Here is a 19,240-nt window from a genome sequence, read left to right on the forward strand (position 1 = left end):
AACTTCCCTGTGCCTCGGTTACCTCATCTGTAAAATGGGGATTATGATCGTGAGTCCCAGGTTGGACACAGCTTGTGTCTGCCCGAGAGCTTAGTACAGTGCCTGGTACATAGTAAGTGCTTAACGAATACCGTAAAAACCCCATAAATATCACCTCCTGACACTCCAAAGAGAGAGGAGGGCTCCAGTTCTTTGTGCTTTTCTGGACCGTGAGCCCGATGTGGGCAGGGATTGTGTCTCTTTATTGCTGAATTGTACTTTCCAAACACTTAGAACAGTGCTCTAATATATGAATATATTTATGATACCATTTATTGTAAACACTCAATATATTCGATTGAATGAATGAACGTTTTTAGTTAAGCTGTGTTCCCGTGTTCCCAAACTAAGTTCTGCTGAATCGATTCCATCCACACGGCACATTCTCACAAACGCTTCTCGTAGATACCCTCCTCTCACAGCTCCTTCTCCTGTACAACTAGGGAGTTTTCGTGAAAGACCAGGCAGGAAATTCCATTTTCTATTTTGCCGACAGGGGCTCGAAATCTATGGGGTTTAGGAAGCGGCAGATGGGGGTTTCTGACTCAGCTCTCATCAACACGATCCCTCCTTTCTGTCCTGGAGATGAGAAATAGTAGTAATGGGGTTTATTAAGTGCTTATTACTGTGAACAGAGGGCTGGTATTTTACTTTGTCAAGCGCTTACTACATGCTCTGCATTCATTCATTCAAATTTATTGAGCGCTTACTGTGTGCAGAGCACTGTACTAAGAGCTCGGAAAGTACGATTCGGCAACAGAGACAATCCCTACCCAACAGTCGGCTCACAGTCTAGCACCCAGTAAGAGCTCAATAAATGCATAAATAAAATAAATTATAATGCTAATATGTATAATATAATAATAATAATAAATAGAAGCAGCACGGCTCAGTGGAAAGAGCCCGGGCTTGGGAGTCTGAGGTCGTGGGTTCTAATCCCGGCTCCACCACTTTTCACCTGGGTGACTTTGGGCAAGTCACTTCACTTCTCTGTGCCTCGTTACCTCATCTGTAAACTGGGGATTAAGAGTGTGAGCCCTAAGTGGGACGACCTGATAACCTCGTATCTACCCCAGTGCTTAGAACAGTGCTTAACACGTAGTAAGCACTTAACAAATACCATCGTCATTATTATCATTATGAATAAATACGACCGAATGAATAAGGTCTGGGAGAGAATACAGAGGTGGGAACGTGTCACGTTCCCTGTCCCTCACAGGGCTCACACGAGCTCGAATCTTGGAAACAACAGACCATTCCGATCAACCACGGAGACGCTCATTCGCCTCCTTGATCTCGCAGATGTGCTTGATGATTGCCTCGGGTTTATACTACCTCCAGTTATCACAGTTGTGGGAGTCTGGAATGTGAGGGGGAAAAAAAAAATCCCATCAACAACTGCAGGGAAAAATAGCCCGCAGCGGCCATCCACGGAAAAGTGTGGACGAGTACACATACCAAGCCGAAATATCATCTGGGTTTAGCCGGCTGATGACTGGTCACAGAAGGCCCGGGCCGACTCTATTGACCTTGATTTCTATCTTGTCCAGCGTGGAGCCGTGCCCAGATGGGTATCCTGTGAGTGCTCGCTTGGACAATGACCAACCACCTGTAACTGGCCTCGGTTCAACTCGGTTCCAGTCCAACAATTTAGTTTGGCTTGAACCTGTAGAGTCGGTTGTTAATAACTCAGTCCAGTTGTTTAGATGTGTAGTGGTCATTAAAGGGAATTTCAAGAAATATTTTGCTTCCCAAGGTTAAAAAAAACCCCGCCGGCCCTTTCTTTATAAAGATAATTCCTGCTTTTTCGAGTAATGCTTTAATTTTTCCAAAGTGCTTTTGCATCAGTGAACTTATTTTATTTTCAGAGCATCCCTACGAGGTAGGAAGAGGCGGATGCTAGAAACAGTACTAGAAGCAGAGTACAGCCTCCCTTATAAATGATCTGTAACCATAATACCATTCTGAGATAATTTATAGATACGCATCTATAAATGATATGTTATCAATTATTTCTTTATATCATTGTCTGTCTCCCCCTCTGGACTGTAAGCTCACCATGGGCAGGGAATATGTCTACGAACTCGGTTGCATTGTACTCGCCCAAGCACTTAGTACAGTGGCTCAGTGGAAAGAGCCCGGGCTTGGGAGTCAGAGGTCATGGGTTCGACTCCCGGCTCTGCCACTTGTCAGCTGTGTGACCGTGGGCAAGTCACTTCACTTCTCTGTGCCTCAGTTACCTCATCTGTAAAATGGGGATTAAGACTGTGAGCCTCACGGGGGACGACCCGATTCCCCTGTATCTCCCCCAGCGCTTAGAACAGGGCTCTGCACATAGTAAGTGCTTAACAAATACCAACATTATTATTACAGTGCTCTGCACACAGTATAGGCTCAATACGTATGATCTGATGGATCGATCGATACTCAGTTTCAGATAGGAAAGCTGGAAGCAGACTGTTTACGTAGGTACATATATATGCATATATATAATCTACTTCCAGCTTTCCTATCTGAACCTGGAATAGGAATTTTATACAGATTTAAAATTCTTATTCTCAACAGTATGTCCCTATTCCACATACGTAATGTGGAATAGGGACAGTTTGAAATGATATATTTTATTTATAAGCCTTTCCATGATTAGAGCTGATGTAATGGTAGAGCAAGTTAGAGTAAAGATCATCGGGGCAGTCATTTCACAAGAATTGCATGTTTTTCTCTTCAAGATACAACAATAACAGAAGTCTCTAAATCCCATAGTACATATAAAAATAAAGTCCAGCAAATGGCAGCAGAGAGTTTTATGTCATAATTCCACTCTTAAGAAGGACCAAAGTATATTAAAGTCGAAATCACGTAACATGTATAGCAAACCCGGGCAATTATGAATATTTTTATGATGCCATTTATTGTAGCAAACACCATTCTTAATATTCTGAATTTGTCTTTGCTTTTGCATCATCTGTTGCCTCTGTTCCTCTCTTGGCCCAGTTTCGGTGACTTTTCATGTTGGAACTTTCTGGGGCTGGGTTCAAATTCTACAGTGAAATGAGTATGAGCTAAACTGGATGGGTTTTGGATTAAGACAGGGATGAACATATGTTTCTTTTCACATAGGACAGACCTTTCCCTTCTTAAGCCATCGGTCAATCAGTGGTATTTATTGAGCCCTTGCTGTGTGCAGAGCACTGTATTAAACGTTTAGGAGAGTAAGATACAATAGAGTTGGTAGACATGATCCCTGCCCTCAAGGAGTTTGCATTCTACTGAGCGATACTCACCTAAATGGCGAAGGGCCAAGAAAGGTGCACTACTATCATTTTATGGAAAAAGCGTGCAAGTGTGCAAGGTATTTTCTCAACAGCCCTCACACTCACAGTCACCTTCTCTCCGCCTGTCGCCTTGCCTCGGAAATGCAGTGTGGTCTAGTGGATAGAGCAACGACCCGAGTCAAAAGGACCTGGGTTCTAATCCCCGCTCCGTCACTTGTCTGCTGTGTCATCTTGGGCGAGTCACTTAACTTCTCTGTGCCTCAGTTACCTCATCTGTAGAATGGGGATTGAGACTGGGAGCCCAATATGGGATATGAATTGTGTCCAATCTGCTGGGCTTATATCTTCCCCGACACTTAATATAGTGCCTGGCACTTTGTTACTGCTTAATAAATACCTGAAAAACAAAACAAAAAAAACCCCCTCTTCTTCCATCTGAGGAGCTCAATTCTGCTCTTTGCTCCCATTCTTTCCACCCGTTCTGATGATCTCGACAAGCTAGTAGCTTTTCTATTAGTGACTTCTCCTTGCCAGTACAATCTTTTCTAGCCTTATTCTGGCCAATCTTCCCTTAGGGAAACAGTGGAGGGTGGTATAGGGATAGAATCAGGCCAGACTCAGACCTGAATATTTTAAATTCTCACGGGATGTAAAATCTTCACAAAATATAAAGACATTTTCAGTGGCAATAATGATATTAAATAGTATTATATATATTATAGTATTTGTTTAGAGCTTACTATGTGCCAAGCACTGTACTAAGCCCCGGACTTAATACAAGTTAATCAAGTTAGACAGAATCCTTGCCCCACGTAGGGCTCGTAGGCTACAGAAGACAGAGAACTGGTATTTAATCCCGATTTTAAAGATGAGGTCATTATGGGCCGGGAATGTGTCTGTTGCTTTTTATATTGCCCTCTTCCAAGCACTTAGTACAGTGCTTTGTACACAGTAAGCATTCAATAAATACAATCGCGAATGAATGAGGAAACCTAGGTACAGAGAAGTTAAGTGACCTGCCCAGAGTCAAACGGCAGGCAAGCGGTGGAACTGGAAAAGGGCCCCTGACTTCCACCAGACCACGCTGCTTCTCAGTGGGGCAGTGTGATTTCAATGGCTATGAACTCTGAAGATGTCTGTAGAAAGTACTGCGATGGAAAAGCCATTTCAAATTTGCAAGCCCCTGGACCCAGATTTACACACCAGGACCCCGAGTTGGGTTTCGAAAGTGGTCCCAGTTCTGCCACAGTGCCGGATTTCGTCGAGGAACTAGAGGACGGCCTTCCCACCGAGTGGGACCATTCGGAAAACGCAGGCTGCCAAATCAGGTGAAACGACTGGCGGTGTAGCTTAGTGGATAGAGCACGGGCGTGGGAGTCACAGGCCTAATGCCAGCTCCACCGCTTGGCTGCTCTGGGATCTTGGGCAAGTCATTTCACTTTTCTCGGCCTCAGTTACCTCATCTGTAAAATGGGGATTAAGAGTGTGAACCCCATGGGGGACAGGGACCGTGGCCAACCTAATTAACTTGTACCTACCCCAGCTCTTAGAACGGTGTTTGGCATATTCATTCATTCAATTCCTTCATTCAATAGTATTTACTGAGCGCTTACTATGTGCAGAGCACTGTACTAAGTGCTTGGAATGGACAATTCGGCAACAGAGACAATCCCTGCCCGATGACGGGCTTATCAGGTACCATAATTATTATTATAGTGGCGTCGGTACGGGTGAGTACTGTAAGTTCGTTGCAGGCAGGGAACCTGTCTGCCAACTCTGTCAAACTGAACTCTCCCAAGTGCTTAGTACAGTGCTCTGCACACATTAAGTGCTCAATAAATACCACTGACGATGAGGAGGAGGATAAATGCCATTGATGATGACGACGAAATAGCACTGATGATGAGTTTTCCGCTGTGTGTCATTTAGCGAGAAAGCAACCCTTGCTTTATAAGATGAGTAGGTATGCCCCAACAGGGCCCAGAAAAATGACCAAACAGTTGTCGCGGAACCGTGATAACTTCCTAACACAACATCCGCAGAGTTCATTTTTAGCATAATTCAGTTCCCATCTGGGTTGGAAGCCCATAAATCTCATTTAATGGAAGTCATGTATTTGGAGAAGAGGAGAAAGCAGTCATTAAAATCATGTCCTGCCCATTCATGTGTGGAAAACGCATCGAGGATTTTTAAGGGAGCCCGTTAAAGCCATTTCTTGTGGGTACTTGTTAATCGACTAAACTTCGTGGGCGATTGGAACTCCGCATTAATTGAGGGAGCATCTCTGGGACTCAAGCTCGGATAGCCCGCGGGCTCCAAATGAATTGGTAGTCATTCATCAGCGATCAGTCCCCAGAGTTGGCCTTTTCAAGTTTCTAGGAAGATGTCTTTTTAATAAGCGTATGAGAAAACCCATTTTCTGAGATCATCCGATTCCCAAAGTCCCATTTTCCTTCCAGGTGGGGAAGAGGACAAGCAGTGGAATGACATCCAGTTCCAAAGGCTGAAATGGCAGCCCCTCGATGGAAACACAGAGACGGTCCGGTGAATCTTCAAGTTGCACGGGGGAAGTACAGATGTCCTTCTGGAGGAGAAGGAAGAAGAGGTAGGAATGCGAATTGAACGGGACACATCTTTACGTATAGCTTGTGGTCCTCTCCAGTGCTAATACAGTGCCTGGCTCCTAGAAAGCGCTTAACAAATTCCAATTTTTTTAAAAAAACAACTTTGAAGATGGGTTGTGGGTTCTAATCCCAGCTCTGCCACTTACCAGCTGTGTGACTTTGGGCAAGTCACTTCACTTCTCTGGGCCTCAGTTACCTCATCGGTAAAATGGGGATTAAGACTGTGAGTTCCACGTGGGACGACCTGATTACCTTACTATGATTACTGATTACTATGATTACTACGTGCTTGGCATATAGTAAGCGCTTAACAAATACCATCATCATTATTATTATTATTATTATGCCGCCAATAAAGAATGGGTGTGTGAGTGGGTCACCCAGATCTGATCAGCCTCATCTACTTAAGAGGATCATCTTCTATTGTGTAGTTGTGTTAACTGTTGGCAGTGCTCTGCCCCATGTCAGTTTGGGCCTTTCTTTCTCCTTTCTTTTAAAACAAATGGTATTTCTTAAGTACTTACTATGTTCCGGGCACTGTACTAAGTGCTGGGGTAGATACGAGCGAATCAGAATGGACACAGTCCTTGTCCCACGTAAGGCTCACGGTTTTAATTCCCATTTTACAGATGAGGGAACTGAGGACCAGAGAAGTTAAATGACTTGCCTGAGCTCACACAGCAAACGTGGTGGAGCCGGGATTAGAACCCAGGTCCTCCTGACTCCCAGGCCCAGGGCTCTATCACACTTCGCTGTTTATCAATCGCTGCTATTTATTGTCTACTGAGTATCCGGTGCTGTACTATGCACTTGGGAGAGTACTTCAGCAGCAAAACAAAAGTTCCCTGCCCTCGAGGACACAGACTACCGAAGGAGGAGGTGGACAAAAATTATTTACAAATCATATGTGTTGGACGATCTAACAGGATAGAGCTAGATCGGGGTGAAATAGAAGAATAAATAATTGAATATACAAATAAGAGTCCAGATAAAAACCTAAAGCGTTGAGATCAGGGAAGCCACTGACAAGGGATGCTGGGGTTCACAGTTAATGGAAGAAAAGAGTCTAATGACAATTTTAGCAAACTGGAAGACAAAAATCCAGGGCATACTGAAGCTGTGGCCCGCTGGCTTCCCAGGAAGAAAAAGGGCAATCTTCCACATGTAATTGGAAGGACAGGGCACATTTGTTGGGGTTCCAAATTTCTGACCTCCTTAAAGCATCCCCTTTAAACGATCCGGCTTTCCTGAAAGCTGTGAGCCACTTGACCACTTACCCGATGGTCTTGGCCCCCTGAAAACCCACCTTGGCCCAGGAGACAGGCTGCCTGCTTTGCTTTCTATATTTCTATCCGAGGACCTACCCTCACCTGCCGTACAACCTCACCTTTTCACCTCAATCTCAGCTCAACCTGCTTTCCTTACACTTAGTAGGTCCTCAAATGGATCTTTTCTTCCCTACCAGAACCTTTTCTTCTTGCTAACTTTCCCAGCGTGGCCTAGGAAAGCAACATGGCCTAGTAGAAAGAGCTCGGGGCCCATGAGGCAGAGGATCAGGGTTCTAGTCCCGGCTCTGCTGCTTGCCTGATGTGTGACCTTGGACAAGTCACTTAACTTTCCTGCTTAAGGGGGATTCAGTACCTGTTCTCCCTTCTCCTCCCCGCTACCAGTTAGGCTTGAGCCCAGTGAGGGAAAGGTGCAGTGTGTAGCCTGATTATTTGTATCTACCCCGGTGTTTAGAACGGCACATAGTAAGGGCTTAACAAATTCCATCATTATCTTGTCTTATGCTGTCAGGTTGTCTTCGACCCATAGCCACGCCATGGACGCATCTCTCCCATAACGCCCCGCCGCCATCTGCGATCCTTCTGGCGGTGGAGCCATAGAGTTCTCTTGGTAAAAATACGGAAATGGTTTACCACTGCCTCCTTCCACGCAGTAAACTTGAGTCTCCACCCTTGACTCTCCCACGTCGCTGCTGCCCAGCACAGGTGAGTTTTGAGCTAGCCACCGGCCAAGCTAGGGATGGAATGAACAGGCCTCCGCTCGACTCTCCCTCCCATTGTCGAGACTGGTAGAGTACTGGAAACTCTCGGGGTGCGAACCTGAGAGGAAATTCCATCATTATTACGGTATAATCACTGGTGACATCAATGTCTTCTTCCCTGTCTCCAAGGCCTCCAACATTAACACTATCTTTTAATTTCCCCTCCCACCCCCAACTCCCGCCACCCCCTCTCATTTATCCCTCACAGTCAGGCTGGCTCTAAATCCTGCTGGAACGTCCTCTTTAATATTTCCAGCTCTGCCCCTTCCTCTCAATTCAGTCTACCACCACCCTGGATCAAGTCCTCATCATCTCCCTGCTCTAATAATAATTATTATGATGGTATTGGTTAAGGGCTTACCGCGTGCCGGACGCTGTACTAAGCGCTGGGGTGGATACGTGCAAATCGGGTTGGACACAATCCCTCTCCCACGTGGGGTTCACAGTCTCAATCCCCATTTTACAGATGAGGTAACTGAGGCGCAGAGAAGTGAAGTGACTTGGCCAAGGTCACACAGCGGACAAGGGGCAGAGCCGGGATTAGAACCCGTGGACCTTCTGACTCCCAAGCCCGTGTTGTATCCACTGAGCCGTGCTGCGGTTCCCACACAGATTTCCCACTGATTTAGCCTCTCCCGTCTTGAGTCAATCCTATGTTCGGCAAATTATGGAAATGTTAATGTCTGTGGGACTGAGGGAGGGGTGAATAAAGGGTGCAAATCCAACTGTAAAATATGCCTGTTTACGTGTATTCTCTTGTGACTCGTATTTAGATCTATTCTCTCCTTCCTTTAGCGCTATCTAGATTGTCAGCTCCTTGAAGGCAGGTAGTGGGTCCATTCGTTCGCTTTTATAATAATGATGGTATTTGTTAAGGGTTAATGAGATGTCCATCACCCTGTTTCTATTTATTTGCTATTGTTTTAATGAGATGTTCTTCCCCTTGATTCTATTTATTGCCATTGTTCTTGTCTGCCCGTCTCCCCCGATTAGACTGTAAGCCCGTCAAGGGGCAGGGATTGTCTCTCTCTGTTGCCCATTTGTGCATTCCAAGCGCTTAGTACAGTGCTCTGCACATAGTAAGTGCTCAATAAATACTACTGAATGAATACTATGTGCCAGGCACTGGACTAAGAGCTGGGGCGGTTACAAGCAAATCAGATTGGACACAGTCCCTGCCTCACGTGGGGCTCACAGGCTCAATCCCCATTTTCCAGATGAGGGAACTGAGGCACAGAGAAATGAAGTGGCTTGCCCAAGATCGCACAGCAGACAAGTGGCGGAGGTGGGATTAGAACCCTTGACCTTCTGAGTCCCAGGTCTGTACGCTATGCCATTTTAAGCTCCCCAAGGGCCCAGAAGAGTGCTTGGCTAACAGTAGTGCTCAATCAAGCATGGCCTAATAGAAAGTGTTCTAAACCCGGCTGTGCCTATTGCTTGCTGTGTGGCCTTGGATAAGTCACTCAATTTCCCTGTGCCTCAGTTTCCTCACTGTAAATTGGGGATTCTATGCCTCTTCCCTCTCCTAATTAGACTATGAGCCCTGTGTGGGAGAGACACTGTGTCCAACCAGATTAACTCCTCCGTATCCCAGCGCTTAGAACAGGAAGGGCTTAACAGATGCCATAACAGAATAGAATCAATGCTGTGTTTAATGAGTCTGTCGATTTCCTCCCATGCCGAGTTAACCTTTCCTCGTGTGTAGAAGCTGCCCCATCCTTAGGAAAGCCCAGAATATCTGGTCTCCATCGCCTTGACTCAGTATCCATAGCCCTTTCCATGGCCTCCTATTAATGCTTAATGGACGGGTGTCCGTTTCAGTGTAACGCGAGAGTGCCCCAGCCCCAGTCTGAATTATACATAGAAGGGGAGCGATGGAATGACTCTTCCCCCAGCTCGGTCCAGAGTTTCACCGGCTAAGGTGCGCGCTGGATCCCAGAGTACGGACTCTCAGCGGATGGAGCCTCTTGAGGAGCAACTGAGCCAGAAGGGCGAGGCAAGGCCCCGGAAGGTGAGATTCAAAATCTCCTCCTCCTCCAGCGGCCGGGTCCTGAAGCAAGTCTTCGAAGATGGCCAGGAACTGGATGTCCCACACGACGACTCGCCTCCCCGCGGCTGCCTCCGCCCGTCCTTTGGTCCGGCGGGCGATTTTTCTGAGGCCGAACCAGTCCCCGAGCCCCGACTGTACTCGTCCACTAAACTGACGGCTCAGCGGCTCAGCGCGTTCAGAGAAGGCGATTCCTATTCTCTGGCAGGACGTGATCCCCTCTTCCACGATTTCCCGGCCAGCGACCTTGGAGATTGCCCAGCTAGAGAGCACAGGGTAAGTACAGAGAGGCCAGCCGAACTGTAGATTGGTAACAATAATAATAATAATAATAATAATAATGGTGATGGTATTTCTTCAGCGCTTACCAAGTGCCAGGCACCCCGATGATAAGCCTTGGGAGTGGATACAAACGAATCGAGTCGGACACAGTCCCTGTCCCAGGTGGGGCTTCCGGTCTCAATCCCCATTTTACAGATGAGGTAACTGAGGCACAGAGACGTGAAGTGACTTGCTCAAAGTCACACAGCTGACAAGTGGCAGAGTAGGCATTAGAACCCTGACTCCTAGGCCCGAGCTCTATCCCCTGTGCTCTGCTGATTCTCATAATGATAATAATAACTGTGGTATTTGTTAAGCACTTACTCTGTGCCTGGTACTGTTCTAAACTCTGGGATGGATACAAGCCGGTCGGGTTAGACGCGGTCCCTGTCATTCATCCAATCATTCGATCGTATTTAGTGAGCACTTGCTTTGTGCAAAGCACTGTACTGAGTGCTCGGGAGAGTCCAATCCAACAGACATTCCCTGCCCACAACGAGCTTTCAATTCCCATTTTACAGATGGAGTAACTAAGGGACTTACCCAAGGTCACAGAGCAGACACGTGGCAGAGCAGAGATTAGAACCTACGTCCTTCTGACTCCCAGGCCCGTGCTCTATCCACTAGTTGGTATTTGTTAGGTTCCTACTAAGTGCCAGTCACTGTACTAACAACTGGGGTGGATAGAGGTTGTTTCAGAGTGGATGAAGTTCATGTCCCTCATGGGTCTCACTCTCGGAGCTGACTGTCCACAAAAGGGCATTCTGAAAATGCTCCCCGTCATTCCTTATTCCAAATGCCACCTAAACATCCGAAGCGTAGACTGAGGGAAGATTCAGTTCCTGACTGCTAATTCTACTGTACTGTACTCCCCCAAGCACTTAGTGTAGACAGTAGGCACTCGATAAATACCACTGATTAATTAAAAAAATAAATAAAATAAAGTGAGTTGAATGAGATGAGCCAAAACCACATTTGGCAGGTGAACACAAATATTAACCTGCTGTTTGACTAACTGAAAGCCCATAAGTAGATCATCACATTCCACTGAGGGGGAAAAAAAAATATTGCTGTTCTTGTTCATGCAGATTCCCTTGGGTTTGGGAGGTGCGTTTTCTCCTCTGCAGGGTTACTTTTAGAGGATTACAGAAATGGTGGTCTAGCAGGCCCGGCGCCTTATCCCCGCGAATAAAGCCCAACTCACTCCACTCTACATTCGTGACTCAGGAATGGATAATCCAATTCATGGATTATCCGGGTCTCCCCTGCCACTCCTTCTCATCCATCTTTTCTGCTCAGCTCCGCCACTCGTCTGCTGCGTGATCTTGGGTAAGTCATTTAACTTCTCTGTGCCTTGGTTACCTCATCTGTAAAATGGGGATTAAGACTGGGAACCCCACGTGGGACAGGGACTATGTGTAACCTGATTATCATATATCTACTCCAGTGCTTAGTTTGGTGCCGGCACATAGCAAGCACTCAACAAATACCACTTAAAAACAACCACAGAAAACCCCCACCGACTTTTGAGCTAGATAACACCTCCACCAGAGACTGGGTGGAGTGGAGAAAGTCAGCGTAATTCGGGTCAGACCAGTCTAGTATCAGCTAGCTGCCCTTGGGAAAAAATTTATTTGGCAAGGAGGTTGACCCTAATGCTGAAGTTAGAGATTCTGGATGATTCAAGAATTCCAATTATTCATTCTATTCCTACCCTCATTGCCAAGGATAATTGGATTTTTCCAGGCTCCAGGGGATATGCCAGCTGCCGAGAAGAGCACCCAAATCCCAGTGAGTATTTTGTTTGCTTTGGCGTATATTAGGATGAAGCAGGGTGCAAAATGGAAGTGAAATACCTGCTCTCCCTCCCTCTTACACTACGTCCCGTATGGGACGGGGGCTGTCTGACCTGATCGTCTTCTTCACTGTATTGTATTCTTCCAAGACCTTAGTACAGTGCTTTGCACACGGTGAGCGCTCAATAAATGCCACCGACTGATTTGCTTGGCACGTAGTAAGCACTTGACACAGACCGCAATTATTACTGCTATTGTTATGATACTCAAAGAACAGCATTTCAACATCTACCTGTTAGTTCAACAAATTAAATCTAATGTTTTCTACCCGGCTTGGTGCCCGGGGATAGACTGAGATCACCGAGTTTTACCAGGGTCCCCAGAGACTGCCTTTTTCAAACGAACTGCCAACTGGAAAGAACGTCAGAGAAACAGAAGCCCTCGCGTTTCAGCTGGAAGGGTAGGCGCAACCTTCAAAAACGCCGCAGGTTAGCTCGGGTTGGTGACCATGCTTAAAACTGTAAAATGGTGAATCCAACTTGGATGAAACCTGGCCTGGGAGTCAGAAGGATCTGGGTTCTAATCCTGGTTTTGCCACTTATCTGCAGTGCTCAAGTCACTTCGCTTCTCTGGGCCTCAATTACCTCATCTGTTAAATGGGGATTAAGACAGTGAATCCCATGTGGGACGTGGACTGTGACCAACCTTCTACCCCAGCCCTTAATCCAGTGTCTGGAACGGTGTAAGTGCTTAACAGATACTATGAAAAATTCAAATAAAACGATAAGAAGTGAGAGCTGCTACAAGATCCCTCAAGAAGAGCTAGTGGAAACTGAACTAAGAAAGCCACTTTGTGGTTTTAATAAGTATTCTTGGCATGCTCAGGGTAGCTATGAAAATCATTCCAAGGGGATATAGAATCCGGGAATCCCTCTCCTAAAAAGGGCTGGTTTTAATGTACGGCCTCTTTGAATAGATCAACTTCATCGAGCAATCGAAATGGGTCTTTTCAAAGAGCAATGTAGAAGACCAAGAGAAATATTGAAGCAGCGTGGTCTAGGGAGATAGAGCACGGGCCTGGGCTGATCCACTTGCCTGCTGTGGGACCTTGGGCAAGTCATTACCTCGCGTGTAAAATGGGGATTAAGATGTGAGCTCCTTGTGGGACACGGACTGTGTCCAACCCGATTAGCCCGCATCGACCTCAGCGCTTTGAACAGTGCCTGACATCTAGAAAGCACTTAACAAATACCATATTACTACTACTAATAACAATAAGGAAGGTTTTCTTAGATTGGCATTTATATTACGGAGCAAAATAATGATGATAATAACTGCAGCATTGGTTAAACACGTATTACGTGGCAAGCCCTGACACAACTCAGACCCAGTTCCATCACACATGGGATTGACATTCTAAAGGGGAAAGAGAACAGACTCTGGGTCTCTATTTTACAGAGGATCGAACTGAGGCCCAGAGAAGTCAAGTGACTTGCCTAAGCCCACACACAGACTTGCCAACCTCTTGCTCTTTCCACTAATTCAAGCTGCTTCTCTATTAGAGTTTCAAACATAACGGACTTCTGTTCCAGTGAGTTTCACTAATGTCGTATTTATCGCTGTCCCCGGATTATCTCCGGGGCTAGCACAAGTTCAAAAAACTCACTCCACTTGGATAAACAGCACCAAATGGGCCTCTATGACCAAATCCAAAGTTTTAGCTACAAAATCACACTGAAGTATCAGTTCCCCGACGAACAGAAGAATCTTTCCTCCGGGACCCCTGCTTCTCTTTCTGGTCAGGACAGCAATGAGAAAATAAGTTATTCCTCCTTCTGTGAACCAAAAAGCAAGGAGAGTTTAAGCTTGTGCCTGTTTCCAAAGCAACTGCTCGCTGTCACAAGAGAAGCAGCATGACCCAGTGGATAAAACAAGGGCCTGGGAGTCGGAGGACCTGGATTCTAATCCCAGTTCTGCCACTCGTCTGCTGCGTGACCTGGGGCAAGTCACTTGGCTTCTCGGTACCTCAGTTACTTCTTCTGTAAAATGGGGATGAAGACTATGAGCACCGGAAGGGACAGGGACCGTGTCCAATCTAATTACCTTGTATCTATCCCCGCACTAAGTACAGGGCTTGGCGCAGAGTAAGCACCTAACAAACCCCGTAAAAAAAAAAATTCTTAAAAGGAATTGTGACTTCCTTAAGCTCTGCAGAAAAAAGGGTCAGGGGACCTGGTTTTCTTGGTTTGGGAGTCAAGCTTGTCTTGGGCAAGGAACACGTTTCCCAACTCTATCATGTTGTACTCTCCCAAGAGCTTAGTAAAGTGCAGTAAGTGCTCAATAGATACGATGGATTGATGAACTGAGAGTGCAGTAAGATATCTCCACCTGTTTTTTTAAAGTCCGCTGCTCTACAGTTTTCTCGTGCCAAATTTGCTCCTTCTGTTGCTCCCTTGCTGGATGGTGGTCTGGTGCTGCCGGGGCCCTGATGTTGTTCTTTTGATAGCCCGCTCCCATTCTAGATTTCGGCAAGATCATCATCTACACGAAGAACCTGAAAATCATCCGCGCTCCAGTGGACAAGAGAGACTTGATGAGAAAAATCCTGCAGAAGGGAGAGGACGCTGAGGATTGGTCAGACGGGAATCCAGGAAAGCCGGCTGGTTGCAGTGAGGAGAACCAGACGTGCCTGCTCAAACCGGAAAATCCCTCCTCCCTCAATCACTACATCCAGGTACGGCCAATGCTGGGGAAATGGGGCTGGCTCTTCCACCTACGACCCTTCGGATTCCCTGGATTCTTCTCATTTTCTGTATTTTGGACCTCTTGTGTTTTTTTTTAAATATATTTGTTAACCGCTTACTGTGTGCCAGGCACTGTATTAAGTGCTGGAGTAGAAACAAGCCTATCAGATTGAACACCTTCATTCATTCAATCATATTTATTGAGCTCTTTCCGTGTGCAGAGCGCACAGAGTTCCGTATAATAATAAGCAGACACATTCCCTGCCCACAGTGAGCTTCCGGTCTAGAGGGATGAGCTTACAGTTTGGAGGGGCTCATAGTCCCACGTGGGGCTCTCGGTCAATCCCTACTTTACAGATGAGGGAAATGAGGCCCAGAGAAGTGAAGTGACTAGTCACACAGCAGATGAGGGGCGGACCCGGGATCCGAACCCAGTTCCTCTCATCCGTGATCGAGTCATCTGAACGAAAGCTTTTTCCGGGGATGGATCACATCCAGAGTCCAGAGGGGGAGACAGATTAACTAATAAATAATGTATTTAGATGGATAAATAATCTATAATATATGTTTCATTTGAGATATTTGACTCAGAGGTCAATGCATTTATTCAACACATTTATTCTCGTTTTCCATAAGAGGAAAACTAAGAGATAAACGAGCCGGGAAGACTGCTGTTTCTTCGGTGATTCGCTCGGCCCCCGCAAGCAAGGAAACCAGGTGGAAAATGGCTTCTAAGAAGAGCTTCTTTCTGTAACAGAGCGGACTGCTTCCTGAGCTGGATTTCCCTGGGTCACCAAAGGCCGCTCGTACATCAGACCGTAACCTTCACTGAGCGCCGAACACTGTACTAAATGCTTGCACTGCACTACGCAGCAAGTATCGAACCACTGTTTACCCCCAAAGAACAGGGCGGATCCCTAGAGAAGGGTGAGACGCACAGGGGCACGTAGGAGCTGGAATGTTTTCTTTTAATTCTTTTTTAGTTCCTAATCCTTTCCAGGTAACAGGAGATGAGTTTCTTTTAGACAGGCAAGACTTCTGGCAGGAATAGACGGAAAGAGAACGAACCGTTGCCGAATTGTCCATTCCAAGCGCTTAGTACAGTGCTCTGCACATAGTAAGCGCTCAATAAATACTATTGAATGAATGAACTGAAGCCTCAGAGAGCACTATCTGAGGGGGAGGTGGTTGAAAATTTGGAAGTGACCGTCTCCAAGTCAATCAGTCGATGGATGGTATTTATTGAGTGCTCACTGTGTGCAGAGCACTGTATTAAGCGCTCGTGCAATATAACAGAGTCGGTCGGCACACGCCCTGCCCCCAACGAGATTGCAGTCTAGAAAGGGAGACGGACTTTAATATAAATACGTCCATAAATGAAATAAAACAAAATAAAAATAGATTCCCTAAAGAATCCCACGGGGAAGTGGGAGAGGAACCCAAAAGCTTTGGAGCAAGGGTTAGGGGGAGCGTCTGGGTTGACGCCTCTGCCCCCAGAGAAATCCTCGAGGTTTGAACGTACCGGCCACCGGCAAATCACGTTAACGTACTGATGTCATTTAGAATGGGGGAGGGAGGTGTCAAATTGTCCCCCCACCCACCCTCCACGGATGGTCAGACGTCTGAAGGCGGTTCTGCCTCCTTTGGGCCGAGTCGATCAGACTGTAGGCCCGTCACTGGGCAGGGATCGTCTCTATCTGTTGCCGAATGGTCCGTCCCGAGCGCTCAGTGCAGTGTTCTGCACATAGTAAGCGCTCAATAGATACTATTGAATGAACGAATGTCTAATAAGTTACACTTGTAAGTATATAATATGTTAGGTTACATTAACTTATAAGTTAATAAGTCATCATCGTCAACAGTGGTATGTATCGAATGCTTTCTGTGTGCAGACCACCGGACTAAGCACGTGGGAGCAGAGATGGTAGGCGTGTTCCCGGCCCACAGTGAGTTTGGAGTGGAACTGGACGTACTATTTTCTGTGCCTCTTTCTAAAATAGCCACTCGGCGGTTGAGGGCTGGGATAGGGCCAGAGAACAGTGGCACAGGCCTGGGAGTCAGAAGGGTCTGGGTTCCAGTCCCGGCTCCGCCACATGTCTGCTGTGTGACCTTGGGCAAGTCGTTTTACTTCTCCGGGCCTCAGTTACTTCATCTGTAAAATGGGGACTAAAGCGGTGAGCCACAGTGGGATAGGGCCTGTGTTCGACCTGATTGACTTGTACCTACCTCAGCGCTTAAAACAGTGCTGGGCACAGAGTAAGCGCTTAACAAGTACTATTCTTATTATTATCAAGTCCTAGACGGGGGTTCAAACCCATCTCTTGCAGGCAAAATTTTCCACGTAGATCGATAGAGCAATTCTCCTGAATCCTGGAACTGTTGAACTCAGTAGCGTAGCGATTCCCTAGTGTCCTCCTGAATCCTAGAACCGTTGAGCTCACTTACTGAGTGCCCCCGAGGGCCGTGTACTATACTAAGCACTCGGGAAGCTCACCAATCCGAGTTACCCGTCCCCGAGGCCGCTCGCCACCGAAGATAACAAGGAACGCAGGTGCCCGTGTACTCCGTTAGGAATTTTGGAAGGGGCGATTCCGAGGGGCGCGTACTAGGCGCTTGCACGGCGGAGCCGTGAGCCATTCCGATTTTCGTTTGCAGGGGGAGGATGGCGCGGAGCACGACTGCTTCCGGTGCAGAGGATCCGGCCGGGCCCCCTGCTCCTTGTGCCACGGAAGCAAGTTCTCCATGTTGGCAAACCGCTTCAGAGAGTCCTACCGAGCACTGCGATGCCCGGCGTGCAATGAGAAAGGCCTTCAGCCCTGCCAGATCTGCAACCAGTGATCTGCACCTGGACCGAGGCTGGCTACTGGTGGTGGTGGTACCCTCCTCTTTCTCCTCTCGGTCCTATTTATTGAGTGCTTACTCTGCGCAGGGCGCTGTTCTAACCTCTTGGGACAGGACAATACAACAGTTGTAGGAGACAGAATGACTCCTTCTCCTCCTCCTCCTATTATTACCACTATTCCACGAGTGTTAGTGGTTAGAGCCCCGACGGGCCTGGGCGTCAAAATGATGTGTTTTCTAATCCCAGCTCCGCCACTCCTCTGCTGTGTGACCTGGGGCGAGTCACTTAACTCCTCTGCGCCTCGGTTACCTCATCTGTAAAATGGGGATTAAGATGGTGAGCCCCACGTGGGACAGGGACCGTGTCCCACCTGATTAGCTCGTATCTACCCCAGCGCTTCGGACAGTGCCTGGCACGTAGTAAATGCTTAATAAATACCTCGGTCATTACTGTAGTTCTTATTGCTCCTTCTATCACTGCTAACGGTGATGTTTGTCGAGTGCGTACTAGGTGCCGAGCGCTGGGGTAGATGCATTACAATCAGAGAGGCGGTGTGGCCTAGTGGAAAGAGCACGGGCCGGGGAGTCAGAAGGACCTGAGTTTTCATTCATCCCGGCTCTGCCATTTGCCGCGTAGCAAAAGGGGGAGGAAACGTGGATTAAGCCCGTGAGCCCAGTGTGATTTGCTTGTATCTACCCCAGCACTCAGTACGGTGCCTGGAACATAGTAAGCGCTTAACAAATACCACAGTTATGATTATTAGCTCGGACTCAACGGCTCCCAGTCTAAGAGGGAGAACGGGTATCTTTCCCTCTCTTTCCACATGAGGACACCGAGTCACAGGAATGATCAGTGACTTGCCCAAGGTCACGCCGCAGGCAAATAGTGGAGCTGGGATGGGGACCCAGCTCTCCTGACGCTCAGCCCCTTGCTCTAGGCCTCACTGCTTCTCCAAGGGATTCCCTGAGGGGCTCGTGCCCTTTGGTGAAATTTTTCTTTTTGCCAGTGCGCGTCTTGGTTTATTTTAACTGGCAGGGGGTCCTGTAGTTGTAATCCTCCGTTGGACCGGTTAGGCTACGTTTCCCCGACATCTCCGGCCGGGCAACAACTCCGCGTGAGCCTAAGTAGCCCGTCCGTTTGCAGATTACCCTCTGTTTGGAAACTCGTTCGGAAACGATCCCCCTTCCCGTGACATACGCATTTCATTTGACTTAGCTCAGCTCTGCCCCTGAGGTAGAGAACAGACAGACGCACACTTCAGGTAGCAGCCGGTCGAAGCCATCTTCCGGTCGGGAGCTGTTTCGGAAAATTACGCAGCGCCGAAGGAATAGAAAGCACCGCGTTTTGATGAACGCGGCTCCCGTTGCTTATAACGTATCCCAAATTGTTATTGGTGAAATTGAAATTCTAATTAGCTAGAAGAGGCAGGGATGCTGAATGCCTAGCGGGCTACAACCAGGAACACAAGAGTTGCACAAATAAGGCAAGCAAACAGAGGACACCGC

General features: G+C 47.2%; 1 protein-coding gene across 1 annotated transcript; it reads left to right on the forward strand.

Moving 5' to 3' along the window:
* Positions 1–9,832: 9,832 nt before the first annotated feature.
* GRXCR2 (glutaredoxin and cysteine rich domain containing 2) lies at positions 9,833–17,830 on the forward strand. The gene is made up of 3 exons (XM_029051365.2): positions 9,833–10,308; positions 14,656–14,883; positions 17,549–17,830. The coding sequence occupies exons 1-3, from the start codon at positions 9,865–9,867 to the stop codon at positions 17,729–17,731; spliced, it is 855 nt and encodes a 284-aa protein (XP_028907198.1). The 5' UTR covers positions 9,833–9,864; the 3' UTR covers positions 17,732–17,830.
* Positions 17,831–19,240: the final 1,410 nt, after the last annotated feature.

The sequence above is a fragment of the Ornithorhynchus anatinus genome, chromosome X1 (assembly GCF_004115215.2).
Source record: "Ornithorhynchus anatinus isolate Pmale09 chromosome X1, mOrnAna1.pri.v4, whole genome shotgun sequence".
NCBI classification, from domain to species: domain Eukaryota; kingdom Metazoa; phylum Chordata; class Mammalia; order Monotremata; family Ornithorhynchidae; genus Ornithorhynchus; species Ornithorhynchus anatinus.

Bases quoted from the DNA above. Each gene is read 5' to 3' on its own strand.
- GRXCR2 (XM_029051365.2), top strand. From the start codon at position 9,865: ATGACTCTTCCCCCAGCTCGGTCCAGAGTTTCACCGGCTAAGGTGCGC. The intron at 10,309-14,655 runs GTAAGTACAGAG...TTCTTTTGATAG, and splicing joins GCCCAGCTAGAGAGCACAGG to CCCGCTCCCATTCTAGATTT. The intron at 14,884-17,548 runs GTACGGCCAATG...TTTCGTTTGCAG, and splicing joins CCCTCAATCACTACATCCAG to GGGGAGGATGGCGCGGAGCA.